This window comes from Gadus chalcogrammus, chromosome 8, assembly GCF_026213295.1.
Source record: "Gadus chalcogrammus isolate NIFS_2021 chromosome 8, NIFS_Gcha_1.0, whole genome shotgun sequence".
Classification (NCBI taxonomy): domain Eukaryota; kingdom Metazoa; phylum Chordata; class Actinopteri; order Gadiformes; family Gadidae; genus Gadus; species Gadus chalcogrammus.
This window is the reverse complement of record NC_079419.1, coordinates 15,895,443-15,922,139: the sequence shown is the minus strand read 5'-3', so window position 1 is coordinate 15,922,139 and position 26,697 is coordinate 15,895,443. Positions and strand designations below refer to the sequence as shown.

The 26,697-nt window shown below is 45.6% G+C and overlaps 2 protein-coding genes across 2 annotated transcripts in view; one reads left to right on the top strand and one right to left on the bottom strand.

Annotated features, from left to right (window-relative positions):
* Positions 1–16: 16 nt before the first annotated feature.
* LOC130387036 (collagen alpha-4(IV) chain-like) lies at positions 17–25,539 on the bottom strand. Its single transcript, XM_056595966.1, has 47 exons — positions 25,204–25,539; positions 24,854–24,942; positions 24,089–24,122; positions 21,501–21,572; positions 21,092–21,226; positions 20,826–20,870; positions 20,219–20,335; positions 19,924–19,980; positions 19,742–19,777; positions 19,514–19,576; positions 19,247–19,282; positions 19,098–19,139; positions 18,909–18,992; positions 18,513–18,557; positions 18,226–18,294; positions 18,100–18,144; positions 17,469–17,522; positions 16,745–16,808; positions 12,943–13,044; positions 12,547–12,693; positions 12,130–12,219; positions 11,491–11,642; positions 11,295–11,370; positions 11,022–11,128; positions 10,524–10,707; positions 10,249–10,323; positions 9,987–10,094; positions 9,673–9,891; positions 9,130–9,282; positions 8,823–8,987; positions 8,461–8,604; positions 8,183–8,293; positions 7,676–7,854; positions 7,480–7,543; positions 7,257–7,331; positions 6,944–7,048; positions 6,559–6,666; positions 6,340–6,411; positions 6,078–6,206; positions 5,673–5,798; positions 5,143–5,295; positions 4,772–4,879; positions 4,509–4,634; positions 3,679–3,795; positions 3,160–3,348; positions 1,394–1,677; positions 17–961 (listed from the first exon to the last, which is right to left on the bottom strand). The coding sequence occupies exons 2-47, from the start codon at positions 24,892–24,894 to the stop codon at positions 701–703; spliced, it is 4,968 nt and encodes a 1,655-aa protein (XP_056451941.1). The 5' UTR covers positions 24,895–24,942; positions 25,204–25,539; the 3' UTR covers positions 17–700.
* The window catches only part of LOC130387037 (collagen alpha-1(IV) chain-like), a 31,839-nt gene continuing 30,407 nt past the window's right edge, over positions 25,266–26,697 (top strand). Inside the window, exon 1 of the mRNA XM_056595967.1 lies at positions 25,266–25,625. Coding sequence (XP_056451942.1) covers positions 25,557–25,625 — 69 coding nt within the window. The 5' untranslated portion in view covers positions 25,266–25,556. The remainder of the gene's footprint in view (positions 25,626–26,697) is intronic.

Below are 26,697 nucleotides of genomic sequence, written 5' to 3'. Positions count from 1 at the left end.
CTTATTGCACTAAGTGTTCTCTTGTTTTTTTTTTCGCATCATAAAAAAATAAGAAATGAAACAAAAAAAATATACAAAACATGTTTGAGGAAAAAAGTACTGTATTCTGATTGTCACTTGGGTTCTGTTGAGAGAAATAAATACATATGAACTTGAGATCCCTCGTGGGCTGCTGAACTGAAGTCAGTGCAATTATTCGCCCCTGAGCAGGGAAAAGGATTCAAAGTAAAAAGACGCTGCTTATTCCCTACTTCAAGCTGTGATGCACTCGGAATGACTCCGAGCATTCAAATCATCAATAGTTGGCCCGGAGGAGTTGCAGTACAGCAGTGCAGCAGCTGTACTAGTTATAGAACAGCAAAGCAATAGCAAAGTTTGAGAAAGGAAGAGTGCTTTCAAGTTCAAGTCATGTTTCTTTCCTGACTCAATGGAGGCAGGAGTTTCTTAAAAATATATAATTTGAATGAATACAAAAATCGTGATAATATTCGTTACATGATCAATTGCAAATACAAGACAAAAATGACATCATTGGAATGAAAAATCCCTAAAAAAAGTAAGTAGGCCTAAGATTTAAAACACAGAAAAAACGGTGGCTCTCGCCACGAAACATCCCTATAACAACGAAACCTCCCTATAGCAACGAAACATCCTTATAGCAACGAAACGAGCCTGCAAACGGCCCGGAGGGCGGAGACCCTCATCTGTATCGGCTGCAGACGTGGCAGCGGCTGGTGTTCTGCCGCTGGCGGTCGGGGGTCTTGATGGTGCCGATCTGCGGGCTGAGGAACTGCTCGGTGGGGCCCACCGTGGTCAGCCAGAAGCTGAGGCGGTTAGCAAAGTAGAAGCAGGTCCCCCTGGCGCCCTGGCACTCCACGAAGGGGTGTGCCCGGAAGTCCTTCAGGCAGCTGCCCGACGACGTCAGGGACTGGCCCCCGCCGTCGTTAACGGCCCCCGTGTGCTGAGGGTGGGGAGACGGGATAGAGGTATAGAGATAGGCCACCATACACACATTCTATTAACTGCATTGGAGTGTAGGGGTCGGGGTGCGGCACTGTTCACACAATGTTTGCAAGAGGCCACGCCCCTACCGGCTTCAAGGAAATGTATTTAAAATACCAAATCATCTTCATGACCTCACACTTACCCGAGTGCACACACACGCACACACACACACAAACTGCATCCCAAAAAGTGCACTCATGCCCATTTCTTGACTCACACGTTAACACCCAAGTAATCACACAAACTGCACTACCACAGCCTCCCGCCGGGAGGAATAGAGTGCATAATAAACCCTTAATGAATACATGATGCATTAGCCAACAAATCCCTGGTGGACACCCAGATCTGGAGCGGGGCCGGTTAGGGGGGGTGGTGATGGGCCACTCACCAGGAGGAAGGAGTAGCCCGTCCAGAGGCTCCTCCAGCCAGGCGGACAGGCGGGCGCCGTGGGCTCCTGGCTGTGGAAGGCGGCGGTGGGGGCCCAGGCCTCGCACACCACGCAGCGGCTGACGTGCGAGCCGATCTCGGAGCCTGAGAAGGGCATCATGGGGATGTGGGCGGTGGTGGAGAGCCAGTAGGACTTGTCGTTGCGGCCGGAGTAGCGGCACGCGCCGCTGTTGCAGTAGGAGAAGGGCATGGTGGAGAAGACGGGCAGGCAGGAGCCGGCCTGGCCTGGAAGGGTGGGTGGAGAGAGAGAGAGGGCGAGAGAGAGAGAGAGAGAGAGAGAGAGAGAGAGAGAGAGAGAGAGAGAGAGAGAGAGAGAGAGAGAGAGAGAGAGAGAGAGAGGGGAGAGGGGGGGAGGGTGAGAGAGAGAGGAGGGCGAGGAGAGAGAGAGAGGAGCAGGGGGGAGAGAGAGGAGAGGGGGGAGAGAGGGAGGGAGAGAGAGAGGAGGCGGAGAGGAAGGAGAGAGGAGGGAGGAGAGGGAGGAGGAGAGGAGAGGGAGGAGAGAGAGAGGAGAGGGAGGAGAGAGACGGATGAGGAGAGAGGGGGAGGGGAGAGGGGAGGGGCGGAAGAGCGAGGAGGAGGGGGGGAGAGGAGGAGGACGAGAGAGAGGAGAGAGCGAGGGAGAGAGAGGAGAGAGGCGAGAGGGGGGAGAGCGGGAGGGAGGGGAGAGGGGGGAGAGAGGAGGAGGGGGGGGAGGGAGAGGAAGAGAGCGAGAGAGAGAGCGAGGGGAGAGAGGAGGGAGAGTGAGGGCGGAGGAGGAGGGGAGAGGGGGAGGGCGAGAGGAGAGAGGGAGAGAGAGGGGGAGAGAGACGGAGACGGAGAGAGAGGGGGAGAGAGGGCGAGAGAGTGGGAGGGGAGGGCGAGAGGGAGAGAGATGGAGAGAGAGAGGGGGAGAGAGAGAGAGGGAAAAAAGAGAGAGAGATTGGGGAGCGAGAGAGGGGGAGAGAGAGAGGGAGAGAGAGAGAGAGGGGGGGGGGGGAGAGAGAGAGGGGGGAGAGAGAGAGAGAGTAGGGAGAGAGAGAGAGGGGGGGAGAGAGAGAGAGGGGGACGAGAGAGAGGCGAGGAGAGAGAGGGGAGAGAGAGAGAGAGAGAGAGAGAGAGAGGGGGAGAGAGAGGGAGACGGAGAGAGAGGGGGAGAGAGAGGGGGAGGGCGAGAGAGAGAGATGGAGAGAGAGGGGAGGAGAGAGAGGAGGGAGAGAAAAGAGAGAGAGAGTGGGGGAGAGAGAGAGAGGAGAGAGGGGAGAGAGAGAGGGAGAGAGAGAGAGAGAGAGAGGGGGGGGGAGAGAGAGAGAGGGGGAGAGAGAGAGAGGGCGAGAGAGAGGGCGAGAGAGAGGGCGAGAGAGAGAGGGGGAGAGAGGGAGAGGGGGAGAGAGAGAGAGAGGGGGAGAGGGGGAGAGAGAGGGAGACGGAGAGAGAGGGGGAGAGAGAGGGGGAGGGCGAGAGAGAGAGAAATGGAGAGAGAGGGGGAGAGAGAGGGGAGAGAGAAAAAGAGAGAGAGAGTGGGAGAGAGAGAGAGGGGGGAGAGAGGGAGAGAGAGAGAGAGAGATGAACAGACAGAAAGAGAGAAAAAGAGAGAGTAGGTAATTCATCAACATCCTGCATGTGCTTCATTGAAGAGTCTACAGATGTGAACTGTTCATAGATAATATAAAAACTAACACCCACAAACAATGGGTAACCAACAATAAACACAGGGTTCCTTCCCCTTACCTAGGTCCTGCGTGTGGGCTTTCTCCTGTCCCTCCAGGAACACCAGGCTGTAGCCCACCCAGAGCTGTTGGTTTCCCTGTGGGCACTGCGGCACCACCACAGACTGGCTGTGGATGACCAGCAGGAAGCCAGAGGAGGCCGCACTCTGGACGCTGGTGTCTCCTGGTTCACCGGCTGGCCCTGTTGGGCCTGGACCCGGGAGAATGGGGAGCAGAGATCACAACACGATGGGGAGACTGGGCCTGAGGCGGTCATTCAAGATTCTAGGTGAGGTGGCTCAATAAATAACCAAATAATTATATATAATAAAAAGTTGCAAAGGATCAAGTTCTTTTTTTTAACTATATTGAATGTAGCTTTAGTTCATCTTTTTTGTTTTTGAGTTGTTTCAACCTCTTTGTAACGTCCTTTTCTTAAAGCTTGAAGTGCTTGTCTGAGTCAAACAGGACCAATTTAGTGCAAGCTGACTACAAGGCATTCAGGCCACACATGGAGGATCCAATCGTGTGATTGGCTGACCTTGATTTCCAACGAACCCCCGTGGCCCAGTGTCTCCTGGGGCACCGACGGGACCATCGTTACCAGGACGACCATCTGTCCCTTGGGGGCCTCGGTATCCAACGCTACCCTTTGCACCTGGAACATAGCACACGGGGTCCATGTGAGATACATGGGGATGGTGGGGGTAGGGAGGCAGTCCATTGAGCACGTGGATCTTGGATCTTGGATCTGGAGGGTTGCTGGTTCCTACCCCCCACTTGCTTAAAGGTGCTTTAGGACAGATTTAAGGACTATCATTTCCGTGTGACTTGTTAGAAAGCTACTACCAATCTGTCAGCCTTTATTGACAAAGTTTTCTATGAGGAAATCTGCATTGGTTGTTCTGTATTGCGTATGCCTCAGTGCGTGCAATCTAGGTTTTTACATCTGGGCAATCAGGGTAACTCTTCCTTGATTGATTTTGGGAATTGATCTTGCCTGTCAATCAATCATGCTTGATTGAGGGAACATTTTATTGTGATGATTATTTTCCAAACGTTCCCTCTCTCTTTACCACTCTCAAATGATACCAACAGCACCTTTAATTGTTGCAGTTTCCCTTGAGCAAGGCATCAAACTCCTCTGTGCACCTAAGGAGTAGCTGACTGTTCCCTTGCATGGACGGACCCTCTGGTCTTTGTGAATGTGCAGAGGTGATTAGGTGTTGAGGATTAAGGTAAAAGGTGGGGCCTATTTTAGGTGGAGTGCTTCACACAAACAAACCAGCATCACTCACCCCAGCCACACCAACACTCACACCCACAGCCTCACCCACCACACCCACACCCACACCCACTGAGACGACATGCCTTTAGCCCCTGGGCGCCCCGGAGGTCCCCTGTCTCCTGTGAAGCCATCCGGGCCAGGTTTACCAGGGGGTCCGGAGGGGCCCCGGGGACACCTCGCTATGACATCCCCAGGCGGCCCTTTGGCTCCTAGAAAGCAAAAAAATTAAAATATTACAAATGTGTGTCTTATTGAGTCAAAGTTCCCTCTATTAATCAACATCCTTTATGATGTCCGGTTACTTACTGTTAACTTTTCATATATCTTGGGCTGCAGGTGCACTCACCCTCATCTCCTCGGTAGCCTTTGTCTCCATGCCGACCCGTGGGCCCAGGAAAACCACGGGGACCCCAGGATCCAGCAGGACCTCTGGTCCCAGCAGGACCCATAGCACCTGTCAGCAGCACAACCCAGGTCCCATGCTTTAATGACGCTACCATCATTAGCATCTTCATTGCTACTACTTCTTGTGTGTGAATAGGCATATTTTCAGTTATATCTTATTTTTATTTTTGATTGAACTGAATTCTCTGAGTTTCCTGTTCTTTCGGCTGTGTCACCCGGGCTCCAATTATTTACAATTAATTTGGAATGAATAAAATAACATATTAGTGCATCTTTGATTATAATATTAATATTAAAAAAATAATACCGTACCTTTAGGTCCTCTTAAGCCCGGGGACAAACTTCCGGGAGGTCCTAGGAAGCCTTTGGCCCCCTTAGGGCCGTCTCGTCCCTGGAGGCCAGATCGCCCTTGGTCCCCCCTAGAGGCGATGGTGGTTCCTGGGTACCCTTGATCTCCAGGAGCACCTTCACACAGAAGACACGTAGCACCCACCTGATGGGTCACCTGGGAACTGTATTTTAAGTACTTTTTCGGCCATTTGTACCTTCATATTTTTCTCAGGGGGATATATGGGAATATAACAATTATTTTCTCTGTCTATTTATGTGATTAAAAGGTTTCTATCTCGTTTTTCTACTTCCGTCTCTTTCATTTGACTTTATTCAAGTTATATCATGCATGTATTATCATTGTTTTGTATCAATCCTGCTTTTTTCCAAAAAAGAATACAGAAATGTGTTTTTAAAAAACCTCCTGAGAGCCAAACACACGGACACACACAACGCCACACTCGTGGGCCCCCTGGGGAGCCTTGGCGGTGGGAACAGAGAGCACCACAGACCTGGGGACCCCACAGCTCCTGGACGCCCGTCCGGCCCCGCTTCTCCCCGATAATCCTTTTCCAGGTCGCAGCACTCCGGGCCTGAGTTTCTGGGGGGCCCGGCCTCCCCGGGGCGGCCAGGGGGTCCTGAGGGGGGGAGGAGAGGGTAACTATATTTCATCTGCATTTCCCACTCTGGGATTAATAAAGTACATCATATCTCATTTTGTACAAAATGAGATATGATGGGAGGGCTAGCTGTTTTATTTATTGAAGTTTTTTGTCCTCAATTTCGAAAATGTACCTTGTAAACCTTTAGAGGCAATATAATCAATAACTTACATCATTTAAATGTTCAATTCACCTGACACGTCTTTGGATATAATATTTAATTTAAAGACAAAAGTCCCAAGTGACGGGGCAGACCGTGGTATCCAGGTGGGCCTTTAAGCCCCTTGTGTCCAGGATGGCTTGACCCTGGGAATCCTGGGCGTCCCATCTGACCTCTGACCCCTGGGAAACCATTTGGACCCGGAGGTCCAGGTACATCGTCGCCTTGAAATCGAGACATTCAATGAATATTTGTAACGCTTAATTACGTATCAAAGCAAATGTGTCTCTTGAGAGACATTGGATGCAAGAGACATGTTCATTGGATCTGACCTAATAAATGCCTCCGTTGCCTTACCTGTCGCTCCCTTCGCCCCGTTTGGGCCCCTCAGTCCATCGAGTCCATCCCGCCCTGGTAATCCTGGCCCTCCTGGTGAGGGAATTATGTAGAATTATGCATCTCATTCACGTATTTTAGTCAATCCTTTAGGCCATGCATTGCACCATCTCTCCAAAAGGGGCATGCGATCCATCACATTAGAGCTCCAGAGGTCCTGATCGGGGTCTCGGTCAGCACCTGAAGGGCCAGGCCGGCCTGCGGGTCCGCCGGGCCCCTGGACTCCATCAACCCCTGGAAAACCAGGAAACCCCGGGAGACCCTGTAGGCCTTGCAGCCCTCGGAAACCTGGCCGCACAAAGACAGTCGTCTTTCAACTGATGTGCTGAAGAATTATGATATAAAACATCACATCGTTTCAAACCTACATCCATGAAATTCATAAAAATTGTGATTTTATAACAAGCAATTTGTATAGAAATATAATTCTCTCAACCTATTTCATGATGCACAGGAATACCGTACTAATCACATTGAACATGCTTACAAGCTAAGCTAATAGTAAGAGACAGAGATGGTGCAGGTGTGGTAAGAAACCTAGCCATGAAGAAAAGAGCTCACAGACCTTGTTCCCCGTCCCTCCCCGGATCCCCAGGGGTCCCTCGGGCCCCTGGGGGTCCTTCGTACCCCTGGGGTCCTGGCTCTCCTGGCTCTCCAAGCCTACAGGTGACTGGAGAAGAGACACATCAATACCAATCCCGACACAGCGGTAACCACGGTTACTGAAGCAGTGGGCTCAACGGTCATTCAAGTAGTCATAAACAGCGTTTTGATGTGGAATGCGTTCACACCACTTTGCTTTAGATACCCGCCAGACGACCAACGATGAGGAGACGCACCTCAGAGAGCACGTTGTTATTTCTACAGGCCAGACTCACTTCCTGGTCCGTCCTCCCCTGGGGGCCCTTTAGGGCCCGGTGGGCCTGGCTCTCCGTACGACTCTCCCATGTCACCTGCAACAGGGGCAAACGGTATTCCCTTTAACCCCTCTGTTCTCCTGAATAATGAATGAACGGATGGAGGATCACAGACACACACGAAAACGACAATTTTATGTCTCCTGTTCCTTTGTTGGCCCTTCTACGAACCATCTTGACTCACCCTTGGGCCCTGTGTGCCCCCGAAGGCCCAGCAGGCCTGGAGGGCCATCGACCCCCGGGTCTCCCTGTTACAATGTAAACGCACAAAGAAAAATGATACGTTAAAAAAATAACGTATTTTCCAGATCAAATAACGTATCATCAGATCAGTTTAGGTTAGGCTGTGGGGGAGAGCAAGGCGAGAGTCCATCACGCACCGCTGGTCCAACCTGACCCGTCTGCCCTCGCTGTCCAGGGAAGCCTTTGATTCCAGGCAGCCCTGGAGGCCCTCTGTGTCCTGCTCTGCCTGGAGGCCCAGTCAGGCCCTTCAGCCCCCCGGCCCCAGACCAGCCGTCAGCCCCCGAGTCCCCTGGCTCTCCTCTGACGCCGGCCAATCCTGCGGGAGAGCAGCTCAGAGATGAACTTCTGTTGATGACTTCACTTTGATCATTTCAAGTAGATAGGACGTAGAAGGATGTTAATGATGAATCTAATTAATGATGACAAAGATCAACACAAATGGGATTCATGTTCAACAAAATACATCAAAAAACTTGAAATTGTTAAATCTCTCTTTTTAACTTAGATAGATAGAGCAATACTAGATTGGAGCTGCATTTTTAAGGACGAGGAGAATACAAAAATGTGTTAATTGTAACCAATATTGAGTTATAGATGAGTTGTATTGTTATCATTGAGACATTACGTTGACTTTACTCTATTACCTTGCAGTCCAGGGTTCCCTGGTAGTCCCATCTGTCCTGGTGACCCTGGTTGTCCTTTCAACGATGTGATCTTCACAGGGGGTCCAGGGGCACCGGGGGGACCGGGGAGACCTGTGGTAGTAATAGCATATCTCTATCCCGCGACTTAATTCAACCGCAGTGCAACACACTTGACTAAGGAACAATATTGGAGATGCTTTGTGGCAATTTGGTTTCTATTTTTGGAGGTGGTTGTTGTATGGTCATTTATTTTAAAACACTAATGTGTAAAGAATTACCTTTAACGCCAGATGGTCCTTTGTCTCCTGTCAACCCTTGGCGTCCGTTAAATCCTCTTTCCCCCTGTTTTCCGTTAGGACCTGGAGGTCCAGTTCCACCGGGGAAACCTACTACCCCATCCCTGCCAAGATGACCCCTCTCCCCTGGGAAGAGAATCAAGGTCTGTGTGTAGTGAATCATTTTTAAGGCCAACCATGAAAACAGGGGTTTAAGTTTGCCCTCTAGTGGTGAAGAATGTATTTAAAAAAGAAACAACTTTTCCGGAAAAATGTAAACATAGCCTGCCAAAGTAAGGAGGGATCACAAAGCAGATATCACAGCATTTTTTTTTTAACACATGTATGTTGAGGCAGCCAATAACCTTTCAGTCCAGGCTGGCCATTGTACCCATCCTCCGATGGTCCGAATCCGCCTTTATCGCCGACTGGGCCCGGAAATCCTTGAGCGCCGGTCACACCTTTTCTACCCTTCAGGCCATAACCCGTTGGACCCACAACTCCGCTCAAACCCTTTCGGCCAGGAAATCCTACCAAAATTGTGAAATGAAAACGGACAATGAGAGACTCAAAATGTTATCAATGAAACTCGAAAAAGTATAGACCAAATTGGTCAAGACATCCACCGCGTTCAGCAGATGCAGTGTGTGCTTGTGCCGCCGGCATTCTCACCCGGCCTTCCTATCGGGCCTGGGTTGCCTGGAGGTCCAGGTACGGAAGAATCAAACGGAGTGCATGAGGCCCCCGGGGGACCCGTGTCTCCGAGGTCGCCAGCGGCCCCTGATATCCCCTTTGCACCCAACGGGCCTAGTTGACCACGGACACCTGTGGCAATTCAATCACAATCGCATGTTGTATATTAGCAATGTAGCATTATTCTTGACTTCGTGTCGGACTGCACAGCCTTTTAGCCTTAACCTAGTCAACATACTCCTATGCCTTTATATCTAACCAGCCTCTGGCCATGTCCCACCTGGACACTTTTTTGTCCCTGTCTGAGTGTACTATGTATGTCCATATTGTCGTGTTATCTGATCATGTGTGTGACTGCTATTGACGCTTTTAACATAAAATGTATTATTATTATTATTATTATTATTATTATTACTGATGAAAACCAACATATATAAATATAAACATTTACCAAGGGGGAAAGTAAGAGTTTTGAATGTACAAAAAGGTCCCTGAGCCTTCTCCAGCTCTGAGGAGCCTCACCTTGTAACCCAGGGGCCCCTGTTTCTCCCAGAGGGCCCTTTCTGCCCGGGTTGCCTGGGTGGCCGGGGCGTCCGGGCGGACCAGGCCTTGAGGTGCGGAAGTCCCCACGGTCCCCTTTCCTCCCTGGAGCTCCGGAGTGCCCAGAAGGGCCAGGGGGCCCGTCCAGAGTCCCTCCCCTAGGACCAGGGTACCCCTGGTCTCCGTACGGACCTCTGGGCCCTAAAACACACCCAACCCGCCATGATGAAAACCTCGGAAACAACCAGGATTATTTTGAGGGGTTGAATGTATGTGAGGAAAGAAGAAGTTTGTACCTTGTGGTCCGCTGTGTCCGAATCCCCCGTCATCTCCTCTCACACCTTTAGGCCCCTGGTGGCCACGAGTGCCTGCTAAGCCATCCCTTCCGTCTGCACCAGGGTACCCTAGTACAGCATGTTTAAAGAAGAGTTTAGAACAACCCGATGTGTCTTGTGTTTTAACATGACCATGACTTACAGGTCTAAAAGTGGCATTTCAAAATCCCACGCCAAAGTATTTCTGTGAGACCAAACAGATTGAAACCTTTGATTCACTCACCTGGCATACCACGCCTCCCCTTGGGACCGGGCGGACCCGCATTGATTTTGTCAAGACAGCACGCTTTCACGTCACCTAAAGATAGAATCGGAGACCATCATTATTTTACTAAAAGTGAACCTCCTTTTATGAGGGGTAAGTCCTCCTACAAGTCCACACTTTTGCCACTTTGCAACGTTGACAGATGGGGTTTTTTTTTATTGGAAGAAAATGCTGCGATAATACAAATAAAACAATTCTGAGACACAAACTAGGAAGATGCTGTTGTTCCTCACCCAGAGGTCCAGATCGTCCTGGAATGCCCTCTGAGCCGGGACCACCTTGATCCCCCTGGCGGCCATTGGGACCACGACGACCTGGGAATCCTGACCCTTGAGAGCCTGCGGGCCCCGGGGCCCCTTTGGTTCCTTGATAACCTGGGAACCCTTTCGGGCCCATTGATCCTGGGAATCGGTCTCCCTGCAACGGAAAAACTGTATTTCCGAGGTGTGCCACAGAGTCGCACATACCAACTATTGACATATTTTAAACACGTTTACCCAATTCTAATCTGCTGCAGGTCCTTCCTGATCGTGAGCTTTGCGGATGTATTCTGTATTCTTGTTTTTTTTGTGCATTGCCTATTTCTTACTATATGTTTCCATATAAATGTATTAACTTGCAGTGTTTTCTACAGATATAGCAGTACTACATTTTAATAGTGTTCCTTGTTTATAACCAAAACACAAAGGTGCCTGCTCGAACATAAATAGACAAACAGATGATACACTCACCGGTGCTCCAGGGTCTCCCACGTGGCCAGTTTCCCCGTCCTCTCCTAGACGCCCCTGCCTCCCGGCCAGGCCCTCCTGCCCAAGAACACCACGGTCACCCTTGGCTCCTGGTCAAAATAATGAAGGGCTTTACACGCAAACACAAAGCAGCCATTAAGCTCCAGCTAAAACACATGGATCTAATGGCTTCAATTCATTTAGCTTAATAAGCGAAGAACGTCTCATAGTAGTTTACGAACCATAATCAATTCTTGAAATCTCAGCAGAGCTCACCTGGAAACCTGTCTGGCCTGTTGGAGTCACCCTTCGGACCTTTCCGTCCTTTCTGTCCTAGAGTTCCTATAAAGCCCTGCAACCATAATTGCTCACATGTACTTCATACATCTTACATGGTAAAGGACAAGTGAGATGGAATTAGTTTATCATCAAGACTGCAGCCTGCGCATCCCCACATCCATGTTTCCCGTACCTGTGGGCCTGTTGACCCTGGCCCTCCTCTAAACCCTGGATCTCCTTTCTGGCCCGGAGTTCCAGGAAGGCCATTATAACCTGGGGATCCAGCTGGACCGGGGGGCCCGATGCCTCCGTACCCACCAGTACAGCTACACAGTCCATAACAGCCTGCGAAGATGGGCACACACACACACACACACACACACACACACACACACACACACACACACACACACACACACACACACACACACACACACACACACACACACACACACACACACACACACACACACACACACACACACACACACACACACACACACACATATACAGCCACATTAGTGAATAGACTTTAATTCACACAATCAGCTAAACAAATCCACAGCAAACTGAACATTACCCGGGCTCGGCAAGTAGGTTTGTCAGTAAGTAAAAATTATGTAGCATACGGTTTGTTTAAATTAACTTCTGAATTTCAGCGCTCAATATTATTGCTGGCAGGGCCAGCTGTGGCACGGGGGGCCAGCCTCGGCACGGGGGCCACCAGGGGCCAACCCCCCGCAACACACGGCCCCTGACTTGATCTCAAGCATCAAGGAGGGTCTTTTTGAATTAGATAGTGGGGTGAAGCAGTGGAGTAAAACCAGATCACCTTTCAGGCCTTTCTCCCCTGGGCGTCCGCCTCTTCCCATGTCTCCGGGGGCACCGCGGTCTCCCGGGTAACCCGGTTCACAGTAGTAATCTACCGGGTGGGGAAGGGAGGCCACAGTCACATATCAAACATACCTATGCTATTCGGACCATTGAGGAGCACAAAAAAAGGAATTGAAATGCTCACCTCCACAACCTTATGGAGGTCCGACAGACCGTCACAACCACACACACACACACACGCACACACACACACACGCACACACACACACACACACACGCACATGGACACAAACAGGCCAGAGTTCAGAATAGTAGCAGATTTTTAACACGATGATGAACAAAATTGTACTGGGTGCATAAATATCGATGCCTATGTGTTGATGTAAATATATATGAGTGATGAGCTAACCCTTACCTGGTGGACCGGGGAGGCCTGTGACACCTTTTGCTCCAGGGGGTCCCTTATATCCCTTAGGTCCTTGGACATTATCTTTGTAAACGCCCCCTGGCTCTCCTTTAGACCCCTTCGGGCCAAAAGGGCCTGGTGGTCCAGGCTCCCTATCTGAGAATGTAAATTGGTCACAGACAAACAACGTAGAAATAATTAGTCTTTCTTATGAGCTCTATTTTCTCATTCCTATCTCATCAATTTGAGATGACATAGGGACAGAACTTCTTAGTCGATGGAGGATGATTGATTAGTCAAAAACATGTAAATACCTTCTGATAAAACACATGGGGCATAGTGCATGCCTGGTCTAGAATATTGTCCGTAAACTATTCCGAGACTAAGACGCTGGTTCTTGCCTACCTGTTGTTATTCCCGGCGGGCCCGGGGGGCCGTGCATGCCCATGTCCCCAGTGTCTCCTAGGATGCCAGGTGAACCAGGAAACCCCATGTCCCCTTTGGCACCTAAAACACACACAAAGGTTTGAGATTGAATTAACACCTCACTCAAGAACAACCTTTTCCCTCGCTTTATAGATATTTCTACCTATACCTTTTATTCACGGAAGTCTTCCAAATCCAAATCCAAATGAAAATTGTAAAATTAATGAATGAATTAAAATAAACCAACTCAGAATCAATGTACCATTTCGGAGCTTCGACTTGTCAGTTTCTTGCTACCTGTTTCTTCCCTGTTGCGCACACAGGGAATGCTTGACACTATGGTTAAAACAATCCACCCCATCTTAATTAGGACAGCACAGTAGTATAGAGTAGGCCTTGCTTGAATCCACCCAGGTTTACACCGCACAAACAATCCCTGCATTGTTGGCATGGAACTAAAAGGACTTGAAGTGGTTTGTCGGGGGCCGTCTCCCTTTCCCCAGGTCACATGATGCAGCTGTCTTATTTGGTGACCGTCTGGGAGAATCAGTCCTGTACCAGTGTGTACCAATGTACCAATGACCTGGACACCAAAAAAAACACAAACCACCACCAGCAAGACTCAGTCGATAACCACAGCATTTGAGAAAGGGAAAAAATTCCCCACGGACAGCGCCAAAGCTAAAGGGATCACTAACAAGGGGATGGAGTTCATCGCATGAGATGACTAACCTTTCTCCGCTGTGGGAGATATGGGGTTTTGAAGCCTGATGGAGTATATGGAGCCACGCTATACACTGTCCAGTCGTTGTCATTTTGCTGACGTCTGTCTCCCCGAAATTTAGTTGGGAGTCACGTAGAAAATCGACTAATGAATGTGACTATCGTTATTTATAGCGATCTGATAAATAGCGATCTGTTTTCGGCGCATATAGGCCTATCTGCCTAAGCCCACGTTGAAATAATTTTGATGTTGAATGTTGATGGCGCAGTTGTTGAAATAAACAGATTGATTTCATACGAATCATAAAAGCCTCTCACTGTGTCATTGTGATTAACGACGTCCCGTCGTCCAGGGGACGTAATTAATTGTCACCGTGAGGGTCAATATTCTCTCTCGGGTCGACCTCGGGACGAAGAGAATTTTGTGGGAACTGACTTCATTTTTCTGTTTAAGTTTTCAACACTTTCTGCGAACCCAAACTGGTTCTTGGTCGTTGGAAAAGACTTATGTGAAAAGGTAAATGGAAAATGACCGAGCTTCGTTCAAATGGCTGTACCCGCTGCCTAATATCAATATCCACCCGAAGCAATGTTTTTTTCAACAATTGATACCCGCACCCGCCTGATCGTCGGGTGACCATGCGTCCCGATTTTGAGTTGCGTGTTCCGCGTCCCAACAAAAGCCTGTCGGCAAGCTAAAATGTCCAACCACTACGAAATGTCCCCTGTTGTCCAAATTTTTTTCATGCTTAAAAGAAGCAGGATTATAACCTAATTTTCAGTTTATTTTGTTTTTTACACATTTGAAGATTTTATTTAAAGTCACATTTGTCTTGTTTCTTTTTTGTTGTTGATCCGAAAATGATCCGACCCGTAACTCAAAAACCGTGACCCGATCCGAACCGTGAGAGTGTCCTCTTCACATGGGCAGCAGACAGGCAGAGAACGTGATCGTGGGGGGTGGGTGGAGTTTTCTGTGGGTTTGTGTTGATTGTGGCTTCAAACCGTGCAAAGAAGCTGTTGAGGTTGTTGAGCAGAGAGATGTCGTCGACGCAGATCTGTGGCGCGGGCTTGTAGTCTGTGATCGTCTGAATGCCCTGCCACAGGCTCCGGGCGTCTCTGCTGTCTTTGAAGTGGCAGGTTATCTTTATATTTTTTGTCACGTCCCGACAAAAGCCTGTCGGCAAGCTAAAATGTCCAACCACTACGAAATGTCCCCTGTTGTCCAAATTTTTTTCATGCTTAAAGGAAGCAGGATTATAACCTAATTTTCAGTTTATTTTGTTTTTTACACATTTGAAGATTTTATTTAAAGTCACATTTGTCTTGTTTCTTTTTTGTTGTTGATCCGAAAATGATCCGACCCGTGACTCAAAAACCGTGACCCGATCCGAACCGTGAGAGTGTCCACTTCACATGGGCAGCAGACAGGCAGAGAACGTGATCGTGGGGGGTGGGTGGAGTTTTCTGTGGGTTTGTGTTGATTGTGGCTTCAAACCGCGCAAAGAAGCTGTTGAGGTTGTTGAGCAGAGAGATGTCGTCGACGCAGATCTGTGGCGCGGGCTTGTATTCTGTGATCGTCTGAATGCCCTGCCACAGGCTACGGGCGTCTCTGCTGTCTTTGAAGTGGCAGGTTATCTTTATTGTATAGTCCTGTTTTGCTTCCCTGATGCCACGGGACAGGTTGGCTCTCGCTATTCTCAGGCCAGTTTCATCCCCGGCTCGGAAGGCGTTGTCTCTGGTACTCAGCAGCAGGTGGATATCCCCTGTCAGCCATGGCTTCCGGTTAGACTAAATGATGATAGTCTTTGTGTGAGTCACATCATCGATGCACTTCCTGAAGAAGTACCAGTGTCTGTGTACTCCTCAATGTCTGTGTGGTTGTTGTATGTGGCTCCCTACTTCAACATTTCCCAGTGTGTTGTTCTTAAACAGTCCTGAAGGAGGCCCGCTCTTGCCACACACATACTGGCTTCCAAACCGGTTTGGTGACTTTCACTCTCATGTCTGTATGCTTGCATTAGCATAACAGTGATGTGATCAGAGAGTCCGATGTGAGGGAGGGGGCAGGCCTTGTATGCTCCTCTTTTGATCGTGTAGACCGTATCCAAAATGTTAGCTCCTCTTGTTGGGAAATCAACATGCTGGTAGAGTTTTGGAAGGACATTCTTAAGATGATTGATGAACAGCATTTTTGCATCATTGAAATCTCCAGCGAGGATGATGAATCCATCCGGGTGTGCTGCCTGTTGTTTACTGATGGCCTGATACAGTTCACAACGTGCCGCATTCCTGCACGCGTTACGCTGCTGGTGGAGGCTGGAGGGATGTATACCGCGACTAGCAAGATTGCAGTAAACTCCCTCGGAAGGTACAAAAGACGGCACCTTATGATCATAAACTCCAGCCAGTGGTAAACAGTGTTTACATACTACCACAGTGTCACCGCACCACGAAATACTGAGAGAAATGCATTAATTGCACGGTTCCCCGTCATTAAAGTGATGAATATCATAACTCAACATAATCCATTTTTAATTTGACATCACATATACTTTTCTGTTCACTGTCTGTTTTCTCCTCAATACTTTTTTTGAACTTCAACTTCGATGTTGGCGAGACGTTGGTGTTCATAGTTTACATACCTGTATCAATGCCTATGTGTATAGGAAAATATATGAGTGATATAAAGAGAACAGTTATCAAATAGATAGAGTGACAGCGTGGTTTACCCGGTGATCCGGGGTGAACAACAAGTACGTTTAGTTCTCTCATTGTTGCCTTTTGCTTTCATTGCTTTTCACAAAATAGGGACATGTTTGTCTTGTGAATGATTCAGTTTGTTTTTAAGAATCGATTGGCTTGATAGTTATAATCGACATATATCTGGTTAACTAGGGGTAGCTAGATGCTAGTCATTTTAATAGAATAAGTTGTATTGTTTTACTCCTTTGTGTATCTACAAAAAGGACGAGAGTATCAAAACAAAGATCGTCACTAGAGATGTCCTTTTCTGATCATTGCCGTATTCGTGGCCGTCTTCCTGTTGGGGCCTCACCTCTCGATGCAGTTCCATCGTAGTAGACTTGGGGCCCAGGATCTCCAGCGTCCCCTTCATAACCCTTTGAATGTACAAGGAATGAGAGGAGATCGGGAGATCAGACATCAATGTCTGTGTTTCCAATGAGGCTCCAAACAGTAACATGTAACATTAAGGGTAGTGGTTACCTAGTCACCTATCAGGTTAAAAAAGGTTTCGTACATTTATTATCATAATCGCTCTCCCACTCAATCTAATAATCATCAAGATTCCTTATAGACGTCGATTACCTGTGAGAGCATAGCCTATAACTATATTATATTATTGTTGGGGAATGTGGTAGTAGCAAATCTAGTTGGGCCTCCAATTCAGCTTATATTCTGTATCAAGGTTCAAGACGGTTCTTCCTCTAATGGCAGCAAATTAAACGCTTCTTAAAGAAATATTGGTCAGTGCAGGCTGTGGAAAGTTCATTTTATGCATATTTTATCTTCTAATATAAACTAAATACTTTAAACATCTACATTCACATATTTAAGGCGTGGATTATACCGTTTTTGTATATGACTGCAATGAATGTTTAGTTCAAGTGGGGGCCGTACGTAGATGTTGTTGTAAACCCTTTAGCAAACATATCCTCCCGGCCTCCCAGAGGTCGCTCCTACCTCAAGTGCTTCCTCCTGGTGATTTGATGTGTTTATGAGCGGGCCTATACATTTATTTCTACATCCACATAGTTCACCTTTGGTCCAATTCTTCCGATGAGGCCTGGAAGTCCCATTTCTCCACTAATACCCTGAAAGACATAAACCAAAATACATAATCATCAAAAGGATAAGTCTTTTTTGTTTTTTATCTATAGAATTTGACATCAAATGAAATGTACTAAAGATGCAATGTGGAGAATTTTGTGGCCTTTGGTGAAACAGAATTGACAGAAATGGAACATAATAAGTATGTTATATTAGTGTATAATCCAATGAAAATAATATTCAATGTGTTTTCGTCACCTAAAATGTGTACCTTATCTACAAAGGGAGCGGGGCCTCTTCTACAGAGTGCGCTATGTTGCAATGCCATGTTCCTACAGTAGCCCAGAACGAACAAATGGCTCTAGAGATTACATGTTAATCCTATTTAACTTTAAGCAGTGATATATAGTTTGACAGACTACATATACATACACCATATAAATCGTCAAGGAAACTCATCGGTTTTAACAGTAGCATCTCCAATCTCTTTGGAAAAGTGAGGGGTTATTGAGTTGGTCGCAATCTGCAACTTTACCACTAGATGCCACTAATTCTGTCCCTTTAAATAACATTGAGTCCTCAACATGATTTCAGAAGCTTTTAATGTAATGAAAAGTATACCTGAAATCCTGTTAACCCATCTCTTCCGGGGAATCCAGGAACGCCCTGTGTAATAACAAGTGTTGAGATATGTGAGTCATCTATATGTCTGGACATTTTGTTTTCAATACAACCATGGTCACCTACCCGTGGTCCAGGCAAACCAGGGATTCCTTTCTCTCCTTTAATCTCCTCATGGCTTCCCACAACATCACCCTGTGTGGAAACATGGGTACACCTTAGGTTGTGATTCCTTAATGATTAATACTCAGCGATTCCATTAATGTGTTACCTGTGCAGCGCTGCATGAAATTGGGTAAAACTTAGTAGCGTTAGCAGCTTTGATGCTCTTTTACTCCTTTATTGAACGTTGGGAAATCAAATATTTAAAACAAACCTCATGAATGGCTTCACACAACAACAAAGAAACTCACACTGACACCTTTGGGTCCACACAGACCTCCAGGACCTGGGTCACCCTGAGAATAGAATTCACACCAACACACAAGATCACACACACACACACGCACGCACGCACGCACGCACGCACGCACACACACACACACACACACACACACACACACACACACACACACACACACACACACACACACACACACACACACACACACACACACACACACACACACACACACACACACACACAGAATCATTTGTATTATTGACTTAGTTCATTCTGGGTCTTAAATATTAAAATGAGTGGTATCATCAATCAAATAATGCTGGGGAAACAGGCATCAGAACAATGTTAACACAACCCCACCAAAAAACTTTTGGTGGGGTTCTTTTAGATTCTTGTGGTTCTTTACCTTGTAGCCTTTGGGAGGGAGGTATTCAGGGGGGAATGTTTCGAAATCTACTGGTCCGGGCCGCCCCTCTGGGCCCGGGTCCCCCTGAGCAGAGGGAAGAGCAGGGACCACAGGGGTTATTTTTATTGTGTACAAAGCACAAAGTGCAGATAGCACTATATCTATATATTCCATCATAACACAACTCACAAAATCTCCATCGTCTCCTGCCAGTGATCTTCCAGGATCACCCTGTAAGAATAAGTCCAAACAATATGTTTTGTTTATGTTTGGGTGTGTGGATGTGGCAAGTCAAGATGAGGGTGTGCGTGCAGTTTTATATAGGTCTGAAGACTCACCGCCAGCCCTCTAGTGCCCGGGATTCCATCTCGGCCCTGAGAACAAGCACACACACACACACACACACACACACACACACACACACACACACACACACACACACACACACACACACACACACACACACACACACACACACACACACACACACACACACACACACACACACACACACATATAAAATGTATAATATAGACAACAAACAGTATGTTGGTAAAGATAATGTATAGTCAGTTAGTTCCTCAAAATAATTGTGCGTAGATCACCTGAGGCCCAAACGGCCCACGGCGTCCAGTCAGGCCTTTAGGCCCAATGCGTCCTGGTTCGCCCTGGCGAGACATCCACAAGATCAATCAACCAATATAGAAATCAATCAGTACAACAGTGACCTGAGTGTAGAAGCTTGACAACGGCAGCCGCTTGGTTGCTGAATTGTGTGTTTTTTTTGCTGCACTGTGTTACATATAACAGCTGCAGAATAATGAGATACCTACATGTGTTCCAGGTAATCCAGGGCTTCCAGGATCTCCCTGTTAAACGACAGGAAGTCGTTGTTAGACAGACGGGAAACATGCATGGGGATAAGGCATGGATCACACTGGGTTGCCTGTTTTAACATGTTGGCTTCGATGTATTTTTTTACGAAAATGTGTATTCCTTCACAGAAACAACGTACGGGTGTGTATGATTCAAACAGCGGCTCTCCTTTGGCTCCTTTAAACCCTGGGAATCCCTGAAATGAATCACAGAGTACTAGAGCGTTATCATCAGTAACTGGTACTAGCCAACCGCTCTGATTAGTCAACTTTAATGTAATCACACAGCCACGGAAATAATATTTCCTTAGAGACAAAGGCGACAGCAAATCGATGTTCAGTGCTACATCTACATATATAAGGTGATAAAAGTTAGTGCTAAGGGCACAAAAAAAACGAAAACATCAACGTCAACCGGTCATTTTCCTGACTCACCGGAACTCCAGGGTTGCCATGAAGGCCAGGACCCCCATGGAGCCCTGCTCTGCCCGTCTTCCCCTTGCAGCCATCCTGCCCTGTCCTGCCAGGCTCGCCCGGCTCTCCAGTTAGACCCTGCAGGGTAAAGGGACTGATTAACAGGAGCCACTACTCAGTCCTCTTTTTAGTAGACCCTTTTTAGTAGACACTGGTTTAAAAAGGTCATAAAGGTCAAAGTAAAAAACGCAGGTAGTTTAGACATCCTGCCTAGTAATGAGTTCAAACCCTGAACCTTTTGGCTTGGAGTTAAATATCCTAAGAACTAGGCTACTTATGGTTCTGGTGTATGATTGGATAATGATTTGATATACTGGAGGAAGATATTTACACCAAATAGGACTTTAAACTTGAAAACCGAACTGAAAATATGTTTTACTTTTGCCACTAGAGGGCATACAAGATACATCTATTGAATGTATATTCCAAATGGATGTGAATGTAATTCTACAGTGGAAGGTGTAAACATTTGAATGAAAATGTCAACCAATGCAATAAAAAAAGGACAAACATTACTGATCTTACTGTTGTAAACAATAAAACAAATCTCATTCTTTATTTTACTTACCGGAATGCCGCCATTACCAAGGAAACCAGGAACGCCTGTCATGCCCTGAAACATGAAGACTGTATTAACTGTGCAATTCTGTCAACTGCTGCAAAAGTGTTTTAATAAAAATGTATCATACCATAGACAACGATGTGACAATCTTTATTCTTTTATCCCTATCCCTTTTATATGGTTTGTCTCAAGTACATTTATAACCACATTCCTTTCCCAGGTCTTTCATTCTTTCTTCCAAATCCACAACAATGTCTACCAATCAGACTCACTCTGTCTCCGTCAGGCCCGTGCGGTCCTGGGGAGCCCTCGGCGCCCCTTCGGCCCGGTCCCCCCTGGGGCCCGGCGTGGCCCCTCAGTCCTAGTGGCCCCTGCACGCCATGATTCCCTGTTCTTCCTTGAACCCCCTGAACAGAGCATGGATTGGGTTAAGACGGTGGACATTCACTCGTGATTTAGGCATCGTCTTTGTGTTTGCGTTTTCCATAACTGTTATACTGGATTTATTTCACTTAAGCTAATATTGCTATCAACAATATTGCTAACAGTAGCATGTAATTTATTCTGGACATGCATTGTTCATTTTTTTTTATCAATGTTGCACTTGCAATATAGAAACTTTCAAACAAATCAAGATGAGTACAATTAATTAAATGTAATGTGAGTCTGGAAGGGTCATACCCGCGCACCCTTCACAGCGAGGCAGCGGCACACACTGCAGTTTCGCCCATCGCATGGGAGCTGCACCTCACCCTGGAGGAAGACAGAGGGAGACACATCATACATGGTAATAATAATAATAATAATAATAATACATTTAATTTAGAGGCGCCTTTCAAGACACCCAAGGTCACCTTACAGAGCATATAGTCATCATAAATAAAAGACATTGTGGAAAAAAAATAAATGAATAAATAAATAAACATAATAAATAAAAAATAAATAAAACAAAAACAAGAAAAAACAAAACAAACAAACAATCAGAACAGTGATCAGTTAGACGTTGTGTGCGAGTTTGAACAGGTGAGTTTTCAGTTGAGAACATTTTGTGATTTGTGATCTAATGTGTGTGTGTGTGTGTGTGTGTGTGTGTGTGTGTGTGTGTGTGTGTGTGTGTGTGTGTGTGTGTGTGTGTGTGTGTGTGTGTGTGTGTGTGTGTGTGCGCCTGCGTGCGTGCGTGCGTGCGTGCGTGTGTGCGTGCGTGCGTGCGTGCGTGTGTGTGTGTGTGAGTGTGTCTGTGTGTGTGGTTGTGGACGAATGGGAGACGCCCACCCAAAGGCCTTGAACGACTCGAAACACATGATAAGGGTATGTTAAACAAGTCACGGTTCTCACACATAGGTCCAATGATAGTTACGTCTGTTGGGCTTGGTGACCTGGACATTTCCATATTGTTTGTCAATTTTGCCCAGCTGCTTTATACAAGGGCAAATTGAAATATTTAAGCACCACAGTGTACGTCTTACCAAAACACTTGAAAAGTAGTTTCGTAAATATTTGGATGTGTTTGGGAAGCTTGGGTATCAACGGTCAGTGGAGCATCTGTTGCCCCTTAAATCACTTTCTCTCGACTTAAGTTTCCCCCTGCTTGTTACATAAAGTAGCGATTAACTCTGAACGCTCTAACGATGGATACAAATTCACTGTCAGCTGCTCTTCTCAACATTGAACGCTAACTGATGGTGTACTTGTGGGTGTTGATAAATGATTCGGATAAAACATGTTGTGCCATTACACATCTATTACTCACAATGACTAAGGAACAGTTAAGAAATATACAAGATTACATACTGTAATACATACTGTTACATACTATTGTAATTAATCGTTATCCATTATCAAGATTATTTTATCAGAATATTTGAAACTATTTTATACATTAACAGTGCCATGGGTCAAATTCAAATATCACATACAACTTATTCCACATAAATTATTAATAATTAGCAGTTGAATATAATACAAATATAATTCCCCAGAACCCGTTGAGTATAGTCACTTATAAAACTGCGTAGCTATGACCCTCTCTTTCCACCACCAGTTACACCAGAAATACACACCTATTTGTGCGTCTAATGCCAAATATGTTGTTGCTATGTCTTTGACCTATCGCTTCGCTTTAATAGCACACTAAGCTTCCAGTACATGCAAGGACGAGGAATGTGTGCTATGTTGCTTTCCTCCCTAAACAGCTAGAGGTAGTGCTTGATACAGAATGCAGAGACCCTTAAGTCTGCGTCTGATGAAGATTAAAGGAGGAGGTGAGTTTGGAGAAACAGTGCAAACATCGGATGCAGGATAAGAATTCTGAAGAAACAAGTAAACGCTGTAACTCAGACGCAAAAAACAAAACTCACACACACATACGGTGCACTGAGATTCAGTTGCAGATTATGTCCAATATTGTTATGTCTGAATATATCTTCTTTAAAACCCAATCAACATGCTTTAAAAGCTCTGAAAAAGGATTTAAAGGTGGTTTGGATGAAAACTAAAAAAAAATGATTCGCTCAAAGTAATAAATCAAAGCTTTTTACTTAAATAAATGTCTGACAGAATCTAAGACCAAATGAGGATACACAAGGGTTATTGAGCCTATGGCCCATTGATGAAAGCCCTCGCATAAATGCAGTGTTAGGAATGTTACTAACTGGGTGTCAATGGCGACATTCCTGGGAAAAATCCCAATTGGCGCACTGTAAATGACGCGTGTTCAATTACTCAGCAGTGGTTGTTCTGCCAGAGAGGGGAGGCAGAGCTAACAAGAGGGCTTTAATCACTTGTGGTTGGAGCGACCTATCGTTTTTCCAGTCTCTGCAAGTGTTGCTGGTCCTTAATGTAAACCCTTATTGTATGTTGTATGTCCTTGCAGTAAAAAATAGTACTTAGCAATGTGTAGCATCAGACAGCGATATAATGTTTCTCTTCCTCTGACAAATACTTATTGTAAGTCGCTTTGGATAAAAGCGTCTGCTAAATGCCCAAAATGTAAATGTTAATGTTTGTTGCCAAATAACTGACATAAAACACGTTACACTGTGTGGATCCCTGGGAAGTGAGGTCCATAAACACATCTGCAATAACTGCGGATTAGGCATCGCCAAATAGAAGAAAAAAATGATATTCAAGATTATCACTTTAAATTAATACATCTTCCTTTCTGAACAGCCTGTGCAGGCATTACAATTGTTTTGTGGAAAACATGTGGCACACTCTTTCATCTGAAATGTATTTAACAATATAGTGATTTTAAGATTCAAACCACTTACTGCATTGGCTGACTGTACAATGGAGACAATCACCCTAAAAGTAGGACAATAAAACAAGATTATAGTCAAATACAATCACAAATCAAGAAAATAATTAGGCCACTGTAATGCATGTGCACCTAGACACAATATATACATGTATGATGATATGATCACTTTGTATTATTGAAATAATAAGCATGATTAGCATCTGTTGTTTTAAAAGAAAGACGCTAACTAATGATTTCCTCACATTTAAATGTCACTACAATACCTACATTTTCATCCTCCGTTATTAATACTACATGTCATCGAATGGAAAATGCCTTTAAGCCTTGATCCTTCAAGTTCCTCCATCCTATGATATATTTGCTTGTTTCCGTGCATGTGTTTACACGTCACCTTGTTAACCTTGTTGGTACATTTGTTTAGCCATGTAACATACAGTAAATACATTCAGCGCAGATGTGGCAAATGTGTTTACTAGCAAGGTAAACATTCAAGACATTGATTAATCACGTTCCAGAATGGAAAAGAGGCAACAGTTTCCCCCAAAATAAATGATTGACCAAGTTTCATCGTTTTTATTTTAGATTTCTTTGTAGATTTGAGGACATCCTCATCCTAAATGTAAAGAAATGCCATAAACCAATACTATCAGATTATTGTATTGCAGTGGGTGACACAGCAGTAATTAAATAAGCCTCTCTTAACAATATAGGAAGTGCCAAATATATATATTGCTGCATTTTACGTCCAACTGCTAAACACTAAATACAGACTTACCACAGGGTGCAGAGTGCAACACATTTGCATAGGTATTTCATTGGTCCTCTTCACAGGAAATGTCCTTACTCAATACCGCCCCCTGTGGTCTGAAAAACAAAATAGTTCGCTTTCTTTACACAAGTCGATCTTTCAGCCAAATACTTAAGAAACAATACGCATATATTTAATATATTTGGTAGGGATAATGTCACTCACATGGATACATTCAATATATTAATTATTTCCCACCCATGGGCTATTGGTGTAAATAACCCTTAATCTCCCCTCTCCAATCATTGTGATCAGATGCTGCAACATTATGCTAACTTCAACAACTTTATGCCATTTTATCAGCATGATTGACTCACCCGGTGCGTAGCCTACTTCAGAATAACGAGGCAGTCTCCATGCGTCTTTTAACACACGTTCGCGTTCTTCACTTAGCTGTTAGCCGACACTTTCCCTCCGTTTGCAACCACGGTGAAGGTTGAGACTGAATGATAAGGAGGGAACGCCTTCCCGTTCATGGTGTACAAAAAAAAAATCCGATGTCACTTCTATAATCTGTCAGGCACGCAGTTCTAATAGCGTGTTAGTTTGTTATTTACATTAAGTGTCTGCGTCAGTGAGAAGTGCAGCCAGAACATCGACGCGCACCTGTTTTCTGTGCGCCGTCCTGGAGTGTGCACTGTGCAGATGAAGCTGTAGCTGGGGCGCAGTCATGAAGCTCGGGTGGACGCTGGCCGGGGTCCTTTTTGTTGCGACTCTGATGTGCACGGAGTCCAAAGATGTAAGCATTTTTATGTATTAATTTCAGGCTACTGTTAAAATAGTGCTAAATTGTTTAACATTACCATTTGAATTGATATTGATAGGTACACAAATATCATGTACAATAGCACTGATACTAAACGTGTCACACTAACTTTCTGTTAACATGTTTATGTAGGCTAGTCATGTAATGTAAAAGGCAACATGTCATGTTTCTATATAGGCCTAGCCTATTCAATGGGGTTCATCACGGAACGCCTAAACTAAAGTAGAATATCGACCTAATGTTATAATTCATTAACACAGTAGGCCTATAGCAACAAAAAACATGATCATATAAAGAATATAATAGTAGTATATCTAATATATGATATACTGTATGCCTGATGCCTATTGGTGTTTATATAAAAACCTGCTACACTGATGTATAATATAATTAGAAAATCATCATTCATGTATACAATACAATACAATACAATACAACTTTAATAATCCCACTAGGGGCAATTTGTTTGAGCAGCTTGTTGTGCATGCAGTAAAATACAAATAACAAATAGGCCTACACATGAAAAACTACGAAGCATTTAGTAGTCGAATGCAGAGGGCAAGTAAAGCGTAGCAACGCCCTCATGGCAACACAGAAAATTAACTTGTAAGAACTTGAAGAAGCCAAAATACCCTCCTGATTTCTTTTTGATTTGCTGATTGCAAAAATAACTACAATCTCTCCATCAGTCGCTGCTATCCACTTTCCCACATGCATTCTTAGCATTGCTGGCCTTAGATCTAGATTATAGAGCGTGATGCATCATGCATTAGGGATAGTATTTGTGTTATTCCATCAGGGGAGCTGTTTAGTCTATGAGGAGGGGCATGCAGTAAGAAAAACATTTATAGAAGCACAGGTTGGGTACTTCCTGGAGGAAGTAGTATCAATTATGGACGTGTAGAGTGATGGGCTATAGTTTAAGTTGAATTAAGGAATCACACTGAAAGCCAGTTAGCTGTCTTTGAAAAGTTGTATTTCTTTGTTTGATTATTGTAATTATTGGTTGATTTGTTAGAGACTGAGTGGAATATTGGCAATATTG

Excerpts from the sequence above, each read along its gene's own strand:
- LOC130387036 (XM_056595966.1), bottom strand. The coding sequence starts at position 24,894 with ATGAAATACCTATGCAAATGTGTTGCACTCTGCACCCTGTG. Across the intron at positions 18,558-18,908 it reads TCCCTCCCAAAGGCTACAAG|GGTGACCCAGGTCCTGGAGG; the intron begins GTAAAGAACCAC and ends TTCTATTCTCAG. Across the intron at positions 962-1,393 it reads CGGGCTACTCCTTCCTCCTG|CACACGGGGGCCGTTAACGA; the intron begins GTGAGTGGCCCA and ends CCCCACCCTCAG.